A 16,428-nucleotide genomic window follows, 5' to 3' on the forward strand; every position below is an offset into this window, starting at 1 on the left:
CTCATATTTCAGCAGTGTTCTCATCACTAGAGATTTCCTGCTCACTTATAGCTCAACATCCATTACTGATAAACACACACTAATGAGTGTAACATAATGGTAAAGAGCAAAAATTCTAAAGCAAGTCTGCTTTGTTTTACCCTCAGCTTTGTGACCTGTGACCTTGTGCAAGCTGTGTCTGTGTCTCTCTTTGTGCCTCAGTTCCTTCATCAATAAAATGGGGGAGAACAAACATACCTACCTGATAGAGTTTTGTGAGGATTAACTGAGTTAATAATCAATGATATTATTAGAATAATTGGGAAAATTTGAATATGGTCTGTATATTACAAAATGCTCTCATAGCAGTGTTTAGTTTCCTGAGAATGAGAATGGTATTGTGGCTGTCTAGGAGAATTTCTTATTTTTATACTAAATGCTGAAGTATATAGGAGTGAAGCATCATGATGTTAAACCCTTTAATGGTTTGGCAGAGAAGTTTGTATAATGAAGAAAGGCACACAGAAATAGAAAGAGCTAATGTAAACATAGCAAAATGTTTTAACCATTGATTAACCTAGGTGAAAGTTATAATAAGGCTGTTCATGTATTAGCTTTCCAATTTTTCTAAAGACTTAGAATTTTTCAAAATAAAGAGTTAGGAGGAGCACCTGGGTGGCTCAGTTGGTGAAGTGTTCATCTTTGCCTCAGGTCATGATCTTGCAGTTCATGAGTTCGAGCCCTGCATTGGGCTCTGTGCTGACAGCTCAGAGCCTGGAGCCTGCTTCAGATTCTGTGTCTCCCTCTCTCTCTGCCCACCCCCGCTCATGCTCTGTCTCTCTCTCAAAAATAAATAAACATTAAAAAATTTTTTTTAAATAAAAAAAATAAAGAAGAGACAATTAGTTGATGCATGTAATGCCTTATAACTGTTAGCTATCAGACTAAAATCACTTCGAGGACTGGATTCTTTATTTCCATATGCCCAATGTCTAAACATTATCTGGTCCAATAACAGGTGTTCAGTGCATCTTATAAGTGAATAAATAAAAAGATGAATGATGTTTGTATTCTTACTCCTTACCGTTATCAACTTTTCTTCAGTATATTTGCTTTCAGGTTTAAAGTATGAATTGTAGTTAAGGCTTTGCATACCAGCCCTCTTTGGTGTGTGTGTGTGTGTATGTGTTTGTATGTGGATGTGTGCATATGTGTGGATGTGTGTGTGTGTGTGTGTGTGTGTGTGTGTGTGTGTGAGTTTTCTACTGCATCCATTCCCTACCCCATTTAAAACCTAAATCAAATAGGAGTACGGTTGCCAGATACGAAATAGGATATTCCATTGAATTTGAATTTTAGATAAATAATGATTTATTTAGTATAAATATGTCCCAAATAGTTCATAGAGGTCAAATCGTGCACGGAGCATACTTACTTCTACTAAGGAGTTTTTCATTGTTTATCTGAATTTCAAATTTAACCAGGCACCCTATATTTTTGTTAAATCTGGCAACTCTAATAAAAGCCACTTCTTCTCCTGATGTGTATGGTTGACCATGCCCGCAAGCATGTCAAAATATTAGTTATGTTGATTTATCCATATTAGAATACTTCTAGTTCTTCTGAGTTTTAAAGCATAGTAGAAATAAGCTTTTATCCTTTAGCTCAGTTATTCCCCACTGGTCTCATATTTTTCAGTTCTGAATCTCTCATTTTTTCCTTAATTATAAGATATGGAAGATTGCATTTTTTATTTATGATAAAACCCATAGGTAGAATATACATAAAGGTCACATAAAAATACATGAAGATGATAATTAAACACAATATACAGAGTTGGATAGGCAGTGTGATTAAAGAACTACATATTTCGTTTATAGTGTCATTAATGCCAATACATAGAAGCACTTCTTGCATGAAAAGTATGTTTTAGCAATTAATAGTGCAAATATGTTAAAAAATATTTATAGAACTACAACCTCCAAACATTTAATTGAACTCAATCTCATGGATTGGTTTACCACTTGATAAATGACCCTGATTTATAATAACCCTCCAGTAACATACCAGAGAAAAGCAACAAGAAGCCCATTACTCGCAGAAGCAATTACAGAAAATTACTTTGGAACAGTAGCACCATTCCATATTATAATATGCACATTTGTTGTATTGCACCTTCCTGAGTTGAACTTTGAAAATGGTAGCCACACAAAATGCCAGAATGAATGAATTCATCCAAGGCTGGACTTTCACTGGTGGTAGTAGTAATCTTGACCATCATAGCTGTCATAGCTGCGCCCTTTATAGTAGCTGTACTCATCCTCATAGGCTCGGTAATTATCGCCACGAGGTTCTCCATTCTCGTTTTCATAGACTTCATATCCATTGTCATATTCATTGGTGCCTGTTTGTTCATACTCTTCCTCATATCCAGTGGTGGTGGCTTCCCTAGATGGTCGGATGGTGGTCCCATAGAGCTCTGGTGGTGGGGTTGTAGGTTGAAATCCACCATTTGGAGAGGTTGTAGTCGTGGAGCCACCACTGTCCTGCCTTCCAGCCATTGTGGTTCCTTCTGCATTGACTTCAGTGACACTTTCTTCTTCACCTTCTCCATTGTTTCCATCACTGCTGCCATTGCCGTTTTCTACCTCTGTGCTGTTGGTGCTGGTGCTGTTTATGCCTTGTTCATTTTCATCCACTTCTGATTCATTTTCTTCATTTTCTTCATCTTCCTCTTCTTCTTCATCACTTTCCTCCTCTTTTGTAGCCTTTTTTGTATCCCCAGCCTGTAAGGAAAAGTTTAAAAGGATCCAGATTTGGTGTGAAAACGTAAAAACTTAAGACCATTATTTCATCCAACACAGGCTGTACCTACAGCCTTGTTTCAGATGTATTTTTGAATTGAAGCCAGTTTAACTTACAAAAGAATTGGTGAGTGTTTTAAAAATTCAGAACTAGTACCTTTGATGGGTGTTTTAGAAATTCAGAATTAGTACTTTCGTCATTGGGTTTTGATAGAGAAAATGTACTTGATAAATAAGCTTTCCTTGTGGGAGATGCTTCCCATAGCTTTGCTATTCACTTTGTCTGTCTTGGAATCCTCTTCCCTGAAATGCAGTGGTATCTTTCAGGACCTTTTATCCATTGCCAAGATGCTTGTCCTTAGTCTTCTGTTATAATGTGGAAAGTCAGTGTAATAACATGGGAAGAGAATTTGCCTGGGAAAAGATATTTCCTTACTTGTAAACAGGGACATTGAACCTGCTCTTGCTTTTTCAATGAGTTAATGAAGGTAATGTAGAACACCTGTGTATAGTGTCAAGCTAACCTTAGATTTCAGTAAAGAAATGAAATCAGATTTAACATTTTTGAGGAATTATTACCTTTTTGGGAAGTTGGATTGCAGCTAAACCTATGTTCCCTGTTCCAGGTGTGGTCTCCTCTCCATAGCCAGGTGTAGCAGAAAGGGTGGTGTTCTCAGCCTCAGATTCTTCATCTTCATTTTCATCAGAATTTGCATTCTCTTCATTGTTTTCTTCTTCATTTGAAGCTTCCTGGTAAAGATATCCAGAGCAAGAAAAGTTAGTTTATTTGGAAGAAAACTCAAAATTTATTGGAGTCATGAGCCATTACTGAGAAAAACGTATTCCTCAGCCAACTCATCACCTAATGTTAACAATTCTGCTTCCTCTTATGACATTTGCACTTCTCACTTCTTAGAACTCAACTCGGAGTTATTTCATTCTACTCACGTCACTATAGTCTGTTTTAGATATTTCTGTATTCTTTTTTTTTTAATTTTTTTAACGTTTATTTATTATTGAGAGACAGAGAGAGACAGAGCATGAGCAGGGGAGGGGCAGAGAGAGAGGGAGACACAGAATCCCAAGTAGGCTCCAGGCTCTGAGCCGTCAGTGCAGAGCCCGACGCGGGGCTCGAACTCACCAACTGGGAGTTCATGACCTGAGCGGAAGTCGGACGCCCAACCAACTGAGCCACCCAGGCGCCCCTTCTGTATTCTATTTTATCAATTCAAAAATGTTTGTGTAATAATTTCAGCATATCTGACTACATGGTATTTTATTCTACAGGCTTTAGGCTCTTAAAGTCTTACCAATACTATTATAACATGGTAGTAAATAAGTGCTTACATTTGCTGACAAATAACCTGAGAACTTATACCTGTTATTCCTTATAGCAGCCTTGTAAGGTAGGATTATTGTTCTCTTTAGAAAGGGAAAGTGAGGGACGCCTGGGTGGCTCAGTCAGTTAAGCGTCCGACTTTGGCTCAGGTCATGATCTCACAGTTTGTGAGTTTGAGCCCCGCGTCGGGCTCTGTGCTGACAGCTCAGAGTCTGGAGCCTGCTTCGGATTCTGTGTCTCCCTCTCTCTGTGCCCCTCCCCTGCTCACGTTCTGTCTCTCTCTGTCTCTCAATAATAAACAAACATTAAAAAAAAATTGGAAAGGGAAAGTGAGCTCAGAAAAGCTAAATAACTTGCTTAAGGTCTTATGCATGATGAAGCTGTATCTTTCTAATAAAAAAACAAAAAACCCCAGCCCTTTCTAATGCACTATGATGTTTTTGTTGAGGAAGAGGATTTATGTGAATTGTTCACACTACACCTAGGATATTTTTTCAGAAAGGAATTTTTATGGAAATCCCCCTCTTCAAACAAATTGATTGCATTTCTTATTTACTACCAAAAAGAAGTGAATATATTTCATTTGCTTTCAAGTGTATTTAGAGAAAAGAACCATATTTAATTCAAAATTTATCTGGCAGTATATAAGCCAATTTTGTGTTGTATGCAGTATTCAGAAGATTTTAGACATTTGACACACAATCAATTTTTCTGTGCAGTGAAGAAGCTAAACACTCCAAGAAATTTTTAGTGGTTATATTATGTTATTGCATGATTTTTAAAAAAAATTAACACTCCTCAAGTGAATGTTTATTATAATCTTACTAATCTTACTATATAACCTTATTGAACATTTTATTCTTTGCCTTTATGTTGTTAGGCAGTTATTTGTTAATTGAGTTAATCTCCCGATGTGATTCATAGCTAATATTAAAAGTCAGGGATTCAGGGGAGCCTGGGTGGCTCAGTCAGTTAAGCATCCAACTTCAGCTCAGGTCATGATCTCACAGTTCGTGGGTTTGAGCCGCACACAGGCTCTGTGCTGACAGCTCAGAGCCTGGAGCCTACTTCGGATTCTCTCTCTCTCTCTCTCTCTCTCTCTCTCTCTCTCTCTCTCTCTCTCTCAAAAATAAACATTTAAAAAAGTCAGGAATTCATACAGAGAGTTTATTTACTTTAAGTACTGGAAAATTGAATTCATTTCAGTGTATCTAATCTCTTTAGATGATGACATTAATATAAGTTTTAAGACTTTAAAACATGGATAAAGAAGATGTGATGTGTGTGTGTGCGCGCACACACACACACACTCAGCTATGAAAAAGAATCAAATCTTGCCATTTGCAATAATATGAATGGAGCTAGAGAGTATTATGCCAACTGAAATAAGTCAGTCAAAGACAAATATCATATGATTTCACTCATATGTTGAATTTCAGAAACAAACCAGCACAGGGGGAAAAAAAGAGAGAGAGAGGCAACCCAAGAAACAGACTCTTAACCATAGAGAAGAAACTGATGATTACCAGAGGAGAGATTGGTGAGGGGATGGGTTATATAGGTGACTGAGATTAAGGAGTGCACTTGTAATGAGCATCAGGTGTTGTATGGAAGTATTGAATCAGTATATTATATACCTGAAACTGATATTACTCTGTATATTAACTAATTGGAATTTAAATAAACACTTAAAAAAAGATAATGCACAGATTTCAAAACAAAGTGGTAGAAGAAAAAAATGTTTATATAAAGAAAAAAAATAAACACAACCCAGGTTTAGCTTGCCTTATTACTAAAATAGAGTGGCTAAAGAAGAATATGTTTGTTTCATCAAATTTGTAAATTCCGATGTTTCAGTAAACTCTTGGGGCTACTAGAGTCCACCCCTAAACAGTCTTTAAGCCAATTGTGTCAAATATCCCACAAACACCATACTGTTTATTTATTCATGTTTATGCTTTATTCCAACAGACTAAATCAGGGCAGGAGGAGGAAAGATTCTTAGAGTAGAACATATAATTTGGGTCCTGTACCATCTTTTTACACGTGAAAAACCTGAGGTCCAATGAGATAAATGACTCACATGAGGTCAAATAGATGGTGGTTCACTAGTGGCAAGGTCATGAGTAAAGATCCAGACTCTCAAATCATGAAGTTCTACATTTTCTCCTACAATGCCCTTTCTTTTCTAGATACTTTCTTTTTTTTTTTTTTTAATATAATTTATTGTCAAATTGGCTAATATACAGTGTGTACAGTGTGCTCTTGGTTTTGGGGGTAGATTCCCGTGATAGATACTTTCTTTAAGGATATGCTGTTGCAATGAATTAAGAAGGAAAACGGGTCAGTCTGTTGATGGGTATTAACTTCAAATATCTTTTTGAATAGAAAAATTAGTATTAATGTTTTAAAACTGTTATTAACCCACTAGACTGGCTAAAATGGCTGAAAGACACAACTGTTGGTGAGAACGTGGAGTAACTGATATACTAATAGAGGGAGATCACAGTGCATTTGCTTTGGTTACATCTACTTAGGCTGAACATATGCATACCTTTTGGCCTCCAGAAATAAATGCATGTGTTCACCAGAAGGAGTACTAGAATGTTCATAGCAGCTCTCTTTGGTATAGCCCAAACTTGGAAACTTCCCCAAAGGCCCATCAACAAAAGCATAATATATTGTGGTATATTCACTTCATAAGATACTCACAATGAGAATGAATGACTTAGAGCTGTAGAACGATATGGATTAACTTTTGAAGTTGGGAGTAGAAGATGCCACGCAAAAAGAGTATATGATACATGATTCCATTTTTATAATATGCAAAAATGGGTGAAAACTGTTAGGATTCAAAATAACAGTTGCTCTTGGTGGGTTTGGTTAATGAGTAAAATGGAACACAGAGCATATGCTGCTTTTTGATATGGGTGCTTTTTGAAACTGTGTGTTCAATTTCTGAAATTTCAACGGTCTGTATACATATGATAATTGTGTTGTATATATTATATTTTTATAAAGTTTTTTTTTAAAGTGAGGCTGAATAGTTTAGAAATGGAAAAAAAAAACTGTGATCATCATCAGATAGAAAATATGCCTAAGCACCCTCTAATGTGAATACCATTCCTGGAGACTCTATGTATTTAATCTGAATTGCCAATGAAATTTTAGGGAAGAAATGGGGAAAAAGGAAGTTCTAGAATCTCTTCATGATAGAAGCCTTCAGATTTATGTATCCACTTTTCTATGATCACTTTTAATGAATGATGTTTGGAGTATTTATTCCTCTGAAGTTTTCAAAACTAAACCACAAATATTTTTTGGGCACCATATATTGTAGAAGAAACTGTGCTAAGCAGTGTGAGGAGCTATAAGGAGGATACAGTCTGTTTTTCCCCAAACTGGAGATGAAACCTATGGTCTCTTGCCCTCTGGGTCATTAGGAGTTTGCAGGTAAGTTTTGGGAGGATAGTAAATGTTCAGAGGTTGTTGACAAAATTTTGAGCATGTGTGATTTCATCATAGTTTTTAAACCTTACTGTCCTCGATCCTCAACCTCCATCATAACAAATGAAGAACTATTGCCAAAAGGTATGCAGTCTAATTGGGAAATCTACCTGGCAAAGCAATTTTGCGATCACTGTACAGCAAAGAGCTGTAGTTAAATAGATTACCCCAGCTTAGTTCTTGTGTAAGATTACTATATGGAACTCCTGGCAAAATTTTGTGGGATTTAGTAGGTGGCATTTTTCCTGGTACTGGCTTGGTATTCTTGTAAGGTCTTCCCTTAAGCTATTAGGGTAAATTATAGTACTGGAAATGATACTTTTATGGTTAAAAAAATAAAATCAAACGAATTATTTGTCACTTTTAAAGTTCCCATACCATTTTGTTTTCAAGATAGCAGATGTTTATCCATGATCCATTTTTGACTGTCATTGCCCCTTCATAAATAGCACTTAAGAATACCTGAATTTAGAAGGTCCCCAAAGCAGTGGATAGCTATAATTGACTATCCAGGAAAATGTACCTAATTAGTATGTTTTCTTGAGCAAGAGTGTCAGTTATAAACAGGTTAGCACAATTTCCAAGGTATACAGATGAATTTTAGCTGTGAACTACACTAATTTGAGGTACTATGGAGGACTATGTATAGAATATGTAGTACTATATGTACTTATACATCTTGAGTATTTGCCTTTATGTAAGACCATAAATTTTATTTTTAGACAAAATGACATATGCAATTCCCATTTAAAAGAATAACCCTACTTGGTGGGTCAAGAAAAACAGATGAATCATAAGAATATTGTAGAGGATATAAGATTAGCTTTTCATATACTACCCACTTAGTAAGTTGAGCTTAAGTTCAGTCCTTAAAACAAGTATTGCACTGAGTTTAGGTACTTGTCTTTTACCATCCTGCACTATCCACCTAAATATAAATGATCCTCCCTTTTCTTTTTATCAGAATGTACATTTCTTCCAACTTATAACGGAGACATTTTTGTTTTTGTGCACCACTTATAGGTAACTTGAACGCCAAATGCAGTAGCATTTTAAGCAGGTCATTTTAGTTTATTCTAATTTAAATAATATTCTCCTTGTCCAAAATAGAAGACTGTGGGTAGTTGGTAAACTGGCAATGGCTTGTTTGCTAAGTCCAGACTACAGTAGACTAGTTTCCTATTTGTTTTCATGCTGCCTGGTTTGTTTTGAAAAATCCTGCAGAAATTCCTTACCTCTTCTTCTTCCTCCTCTTCTGAACTGTCACCGTCTCCGTTTTCTTCAGATGAGTCACTACTGCTCTAAAAAAAAAAAAAAAACATATATATGGGTACATATATAGGTACACATACATTCAACACAAAAGGAGATTTCCTGCTGATTGAATTAAGATAAAATATTCACAAATATTTACTGAAACTAATTAGTATTGCCATCTTGATTTATTTCTCATGTGAATTTAGTTCTCGTGAATCTGAGAAAAAGATATGAAGAGATTGGGAATATATAAAATGAGGTTGGAGAGAAACAGGTGCTTTATAATGATCAAGATATGAAATGAGGTAGGCATTTCAACCCCAAAAGCATAGGAAATATGTTAAAACATTTTGTATATAAAAACTAGAACAATGAATCATGGAATTGCCTATGTCTGCAAGGACAAGATGATTATCTGATTCAATTTATTTTACAGAGAAGGAATCAAGCCCAGAGCTGTTTTGATTTCTCCAACAGTTCGAGGCAAATGAACTAACACACAGATCACATTGTTTTATTTCCTTTATAAAATATAAATGAAATGATGATTAGGGTTGTTATGAAATAAAAGTTGTTACTGAATGATTCTCTTAAATAATGAGCTCTCCTGATGAATTTAAATTAGAATTTGACTTGAAATTAAATTTGCATATAATTTTTAGTATCTTTCAGTCTAATTAAAGCTAATCCATAAAATAAGCCTCCCTCTATATATAAATGAGATTTTATATATATGAGGTAAAAATTATATAAGAGCAAAATTAATTCACTTCATTTAGGAAAATTACAGAGTGCCGTGCCTCTAAAGTGCTCAATATTGAATGAGAACATTTTAAACCAAGGAGTCTGTATATAAAAATATAATTATAAGTTAATGAGCTTTGCTACTTTTTAAGAGGAAATATAAACCTAAACATCTCTTACCGAGACTTTAAAACAGAGGAGACTTTTTATCTTCCAATGATAAATTGAATTTTCCCTCTTTTTCTGCAACTACCCCTAATGGCACCAGGTAGATAAATGGATACCCAACTTAAGATTCTGTCATTTAAAAAAAAAAATTTTAATGTTTATTTTTGAGAGAGAGAGCGTGAGCGGGTGAGGGGCAGGAAGAGAGGGAGACACAGAATCCAAAGCAGGCTCCAGGCTCTGACCTGTCAGCACAGAACCCAACGCAGGGCTTGAACCCATGAACTGTGAGATCATGACCTGAGCCGAAATCTGGCACTTAACCAACTGAGCCATCCAGGTGCCCCAAGATTCTGTCATTATCTGCCCTGAAAATCTTAGTTTTGATTCTGATGATCCAATTAAGCACTCTGGGTCTTAGAAAACAGAGATGCAGAAGAACCTCAGGATTAGGGATCAGATATGAGGAAGCACTCGTGTGTCAGTCCTGCTCAGGGCTGTCCCTGTATGGCTCATTCTTCACGTGGCCATGCCATCCACCCAAGAAAAGAGAATTATTTGTCCTCTTGAGCCAAGAATAACTAACCTTGGGTGGAAAAGAGAATAATTACATCTGCTCTTCCACTACCATGACCTTAAGGGTTGTGCTTTCCTAGCCCAGAGGGTGAACAAAACATAATATTACATGTAAACTATTTCTGTTTGTTAGTTAATAGAGAGGGCAGCATATTTCTGCAATGTATTTTGTCTCGGTGGGAGTGTTTGAATCTTTTTATAGGTTTCCTCACCTCTAGCCTTCTTGCTATCCCAACCACTCTTCAGTTAGTGTCTGCAGTGAGAACAATTTTAAAACTTCATGAAATCCCCTGAAACCTTGGCATTTTCTTTTTTCCTTTCTTTCACTTATGCTTTATTTCCAGTTTTTAACTAAGTCATATTCTTCTGGAAGTCAAATATATATATGACACATATATGTATGTATGTATATTTTACCATTACTCCTTTCAGCTTCTATCACTCCCATTTATTCAATCCCCAAATTACATTTCAGACATTGTTTTGAGAATGAGGATAGTAGTAAGAGATAAAGTTGGAAACATAGGCAGTCTCCCTGTGTCAAGCACTGTGATAGCTAAGATAAGTCCAATAAAAGAAATATAAAGTTTCTGCCCTCTAAGAATTCACACACAATTCAAATAATATTTGAATCCTGAAAGAAACAGTTTCCTCAATTAAAAATGCTTAGGGTATTAAGCTTATTTATACTTCCATCTCTATAGCTAAGCGGATAGATAAGCAATGGGTAGATTGTTGACAGCTTTGAAATTAATATGACATATTTCATGGAAGTTGGTATTTTAGAAATGATTATATATAAACACATATTTGTTTGATTAAAACATTAATTTCAAAGCCGGTACAGCCAATGCATTTTGTGATGACAATCTGGGCACCAAATACTTGATAGACTTAAGAGAATAAATAATATAGAGCTATGGAAAATATATAAGTAGACATGTAAGGGAGAAAATTCTGGGAATCAAACTTTGCAAGTAGAAGAATAGATCATAAATACTAGGTCAGATTGATGGATTAGGGCATACATTTTATTGGATACTTTTTAAATACAACTATTTTACAAATTCTACATTATTTGAGATGAATTTATCTGTATATAATTTCTCTAAATTTTTTATATTAAAGATCTACCTAAAGATCTTTGAACTTTGAATTTATCAGGAATGAAAAATATAACCTCTCCTAATATCTTTTCGCTATAGATATTTTAATTGGATCACATTTATATTTCTACAAAAATTGATAGTTGGGAATATCTCTTAAGTACCTGATATTTTAGAAAAATTGAGGAGCTATTCAGAAATTTAAATTTATTACCATTTCCATTGAGTTTAAAAAAGAGAATGAAGCACACATTTAAATGAGCAGTGTTTATTTGTGGGCCTGAGGTATACCAAAGAATGGAAGACAGTTCTGAAAACCCACAACTCTTGTATCATCTGTGCTCATATTTCTGTGGCCACACACATTCCATAATTATTGTGGTGCTATAAATACTTTAAGATTATCATTTCCTATCATTGTATGATTTGGAAATGGGTTAGCCCAACATATGGTAGGATGCTCTGCCAAGCCACTGTGCTGAGGCATCATTTTCAGCATCTTGACTGCTCTTAGTGTCCCAGGAATCCTGGGTCAGATGTGCATAATTGGTGCCCTGAACCCAAACCGTATAGTAATAAAAATAGCACAATTCTGGTTTGTCAAATATTTTAAATCAATACCACACCCTCCAGTTTTCAAAGGCCTTCTTCACCGGTAACCCATAAAAAGAGAAATTCTTATTTTTAGTATTTGTTATTTTCTTTTTTGTTTACAAGTTTTAAGGATGTTTTTCTCACAAGCTTTTAGTTCACTTCATGAATTTTTTCTCTTTCCTCTGCAGTTTTTGAACCATGCTTCCATTATAGCTAAGCTTCAATACTTGACATACTGCTCTAGTGACCAACACAGGTCAGAGGTTCAGAAAATCCTCAGCAATCACGAATGTTATTTTAAATTGTCTCTGCTGTTTATGAAATCAATTTTTTCCTTACCAATTAAAGGACTCTAAATTATTAGGTCTAAAACAGCTGTATGACAGTATTGACTCAACTATAGTATGACAGTTAGTGGCCTTATCACTGTCTTAATTGTCAACAACTGGTAAAGTTGTCCATTTTGTCAGTGTTAGCCAAAATACCTGAACTCTATGTACCAAGGTATTTGCTTTTATTATATCATTCTAGACTGGGCCCAAATGGTTTTATTCTCTGTGCGTATATCTCTGCTTTAAAAGAGAACTTAGGAATAAGTTGTTTTGTATTAAAAACAAACTTTTTGTAGTAAGTCTTTCTGGCTGAATTTTAGTGAGAGTTGAATTTTGGCATTTTGTAGTTAAATTTGATTACCTTTAAATTATAATGGGTGAGAAAGAAAATTAATTTTTATACTTACCTGAACTGGAAATCGTTTTAGAGGAGGATAAAAGTAGGCATTCTTGTAAAGGTAATATCGTGGCCTGTACTTAAAGACCTGCATAAACAGAGTAAATAATATATTCATGTTTAATATGCAATAAATCTAGAGTAAGTATAGTCAGACCAAGAAAGTATGCTAAAATTAATTACCCCATTTTCTTCAGAATCCTCTAATTTGGCTCTTCGATGCAAATTTTTCATCTGTTTAAAAGAACATTTAATCATTACATACATGAAAAGACAAAAATGGAAATAACTATAGGTTTTTAATACAGAACTTACTGAGAAAGCACAGGCCATTCCCAAAATGCTGAGCAAAATTAAAGCAGTCTTCATTTTGGTGAATGCTTCTGGAATTAATGAAGTGGTAAAGTTAATATATATTAAAACTAAGAGTATAACTTTTTTTTACTCATACTAGAAGAACTATTTAGTTGGTTTTTGTGTCTGTCCAGTTACAGTTTTGGCTAAGACCAAATTTCTGGCTTTTATTTCAAAATTGTTCCTCTTTGTTTTTAAGTGGTAGAAAACTGACTTTGTTTAAATAATCTTGAATTCCATATTTGGTTTTATCTATCTATCTACCTATCTATTTATTTTAAATTTTATTTCTTTTGAGAGAGAGAGAAGGAGTAGGGGAGGGGCAGAGAGAGAGGGTGAGAGAGAATGCCCAGCTCATGGGACATGGGGGCTCAGTCTCATGACTGTGAGATCATGACCTGAACTGATATCAAGAGTCAGATTCTTTCTTAACTGACAGAGGCACCTAGGAGCACTCCATATTTGATTTTAACCTATCTGCTGTGATTTGTCAGTGGCAGACCATTTCATTACTGTAAGGGGCTTGAATGCTTAGTGTACTTCACGTTGAGCAAAGAGGCTTCCTAATATCATTGACATAGGAATGTCAGCTAAGGAATTGAATTGTTAGTATATGATCTGTTTTGTTTATAATTAAAAACTAAGTAAAAATTGAATACATTTATATGATTGCTTTTACATCAGTGATTGTACAACGGGTTTTGAACTATGAGTTTTTTTTTTAACATGAGAAATAGGAACTGTTTTCCTGTGGTTACCTTAGAGAAAAAAACTTTCTTTTTTTTTTTTTCAGTGTATGAAATCCATAATATGTGAAATACTATTCTCATAGCATGTAGCACCAAACAGCCATGTCTAAGAGTGATTCTATGGGAAGAGCTAATCAGACTTTCACCTTGGGATATCAGGGGAAAATTTCCTCAAATTAGGTTGTTCTCCAGCTCCATTTAGGCTTTCCATCACTAGTGCGGGAGACTATCACAGGATGGATCAAGGGCTCTTCAGGGTCAGGGCAATAGGCATCATGGAGACGTCAATGCTATGGAAGGTTTGATTCTGAAATGCAACTCTCAGAATGGGAGTAGTTCCCACACAGTCCTGGGGTTTGCAGTCATACAGAGATCTCACTTCTACATAGATTTCCTCATAAGTAAAAAGAGAGGGATAGTGAAATCATATTCTACTTTAGTTTTATTCTATTTGATAAAATCCTACTTTAATAGAGGTTGAATAAACTTAGCTGAAAGTCTACTAATACCCATCCACTTGCACTGACATATACATTTAACTGAGAGTGCTTAACTGAGAGTGACAGCTTTGGCAACATTTTAGAAGCAATATGTAATGGTGGTGGCAATTTCCCCATAAACACATTTGGAAAAGTAATATTTAAAATGTATGAAATCCATGTATTCTGTATTCTGAAGTTTGATTTTGCATTTTGTCATTAGCCAGAATTTATGGCATCCTTACTGAGTATCTGACACTAAAACATTACACAGAATAAGACTTAACTTGAAGAAGGTGTCTTGGGTACTAAGTCACACTCAATTTGTGGCAGACTGGGTCTTCTGATTTTGATGCCTATATACTTCCTCATAGTTCTGTCTAATTTTAGTAAAATTCTTAGTGACCACACCACGATAAAGAGGCTTTGCCCCAAAGGGGGCCTATCTGTATAAGATGTTTTTATTGCTATTGGGGTGCTTAAGTAACGCTTCGAACTTTTGTCACCCATGGTCAGACTCACCAGCAAGTGGGAAAATTATTACTCTGTAGCTTTATGAAAAGAGTTGGAATATTTATAATGTCTTAAAGAACTTAAAACTTAAGTATATATAACTGTATACAGGGTTTTGATTACATAAATTTCTCATAACAAAGCATAAAAACAACTAGATGAAAACATAGTACGAATCGTATAAAAAGAACCAAGTGATTCATGTAGGCAGCAATTGGCTGCCTACATAAATTTCATTTTATTTACTTTATGATTCATAAAAAACAAAGACGTCTATAGTGACCACTACTAACCCAGACAACAATTCAAACATTCTTAAAGGATAGTTTTGAAAATCTAATTATAAGTTTTCATTGGGAAGAGTATGATAAACTACCAGCATTATTTATTTCTCTAGTGTTGATGTATTTTTCCATACTGATTTTAGAGATACGGGATATTAACACTTGGAAACCAGATATATAACATATTGAAAAGATATTGTATGTAATTGAAGTATAGATTAGGCATAATTTATGGAGAAGTCTGCCTACATTGAGGCAGATTTAGAAGTGAAAAATAGTATTTCAGTCAGCTTATCTTGAATACATCAGAATGAGGAAACAGTTATTTGTGAGATGGAGAGATAGAAAGTAGTTTTATAGTTTACGTGCACAATATTAAAAACTTATTTACATGCATAGGTTAATAAATTTAACCTTTTGGAAAGAATCTAAAATCTGAGGTACTAGTTTAATGAGAAGCCAGTGTTAAATTACATACAAATTACCTTCTATACAATGCAGTAGATCAGCATTTAAATAAAAAATTCAAAGCCACGTCCAGAGATCTAAAATGTGGAGTGTTCGATTTTAAGAAAATGAAGTCGTCATATTAAATCTTACCCTTTTGCAGTTCTGGAGTGAGGAGACAGGCTAACAGGAGTGAGTGACACAGATTGAATATTTCCTCTGCTCTCTCACTCACTCATTTGCTTACTGTGACTGGCTATAAACTCTTCCTTGCCTTCTAACAGCCAATCACTGTCAGGGGCAAGTGATGTCAGAATGTGGATTCTCACCAGAAAACCCCCAAACTTCAACACTTTTTCAAGACACGGGCTCAGTTAAATAAACATGAAATGTGGTTCTAGTGCCAAGAGGTTTGCATTGTGGAATTTAATTGAAGGTTAAGATGAAGATGAATAGTTTGAGTTCTGAATATATATAATAATACACTAGATATGAATTAAAATAAATAGCAAAAGATTTAACCATTTAAAAATTTTATAATCATACAAGTTTTCAGTATGTTGAAAGGAAAGGAAACTTATTGTCATCAGATACAATCCTGTATTATTAATTTAGTAAAAAAATCAAATAATAAAGTGAAGGAGCTGATGAACAGTTAATATTTTAATATCAATATATTTTTTCTAAAATATGTTTCAGTGACTCATAAATTAAAATTGCTGTAATTAAAAACAACCCCATAAACTTTGTTCAGTTTACCAAACCTTGAATTATTGAGCTTTCCACTGAACCAGGACAGTGG

General features: G+C 34.8%; 1 protein-coding gene across 1 annotated transcript; it reads right to left on the minus strand.

Moving 5' to 3' along the window:
- Nucleotides 1-1,713: 1,713 nt before the first annotated feature.
- IBSP (integrin binding sialoprotein) lies at nucleotides 1,714-15,861 on the minus strand. Its single transcript, XM_058721952.1, has 7 exons — nucleotides 15,780-15,861; nucleotides 13,116-13,183; nucleotides 12,984-13,034; nucleotides 12,811-12,888; nucleotides 8,865-8,930; nucleotides 3,363-3,533; nucleotides 1,714-2,765 (listed from the first exon to the last, which is right to left on the minus strand). Exons 2-7 carry the CDS (start codon nucleotides 13,167-13,169, stop codon nucleotides 2,229-2,231), a joined length of 957 nt encoding a protein of 318 aa, XP_058577935.1. The 5' UTR covers nucleotides 13,170-13,183; nucleotides 15,780-15,861; the 3' UTR covers nucleotides 1,714-2,228.
- Between the last annotated feature and the right edge of the window lie 567 nt (nucleotides 15,862-16,428).

Source organism: Neofelis nebulosa, chromosome 3 (genome assembly GCF_028018385.1).
Source record: "Neofelis nebulosa isolate mNeoNeb1 chromosome 3, mNeoNeb1.pri, whole genome shotgun sequence".
NCBI classification, from domain to species: domain Eukaryota; kingdom Metazoa; phylum Chordata; class Mammalia; order Carnivora; family Felidae; genus Neofelis; species Neofelis nebulosa.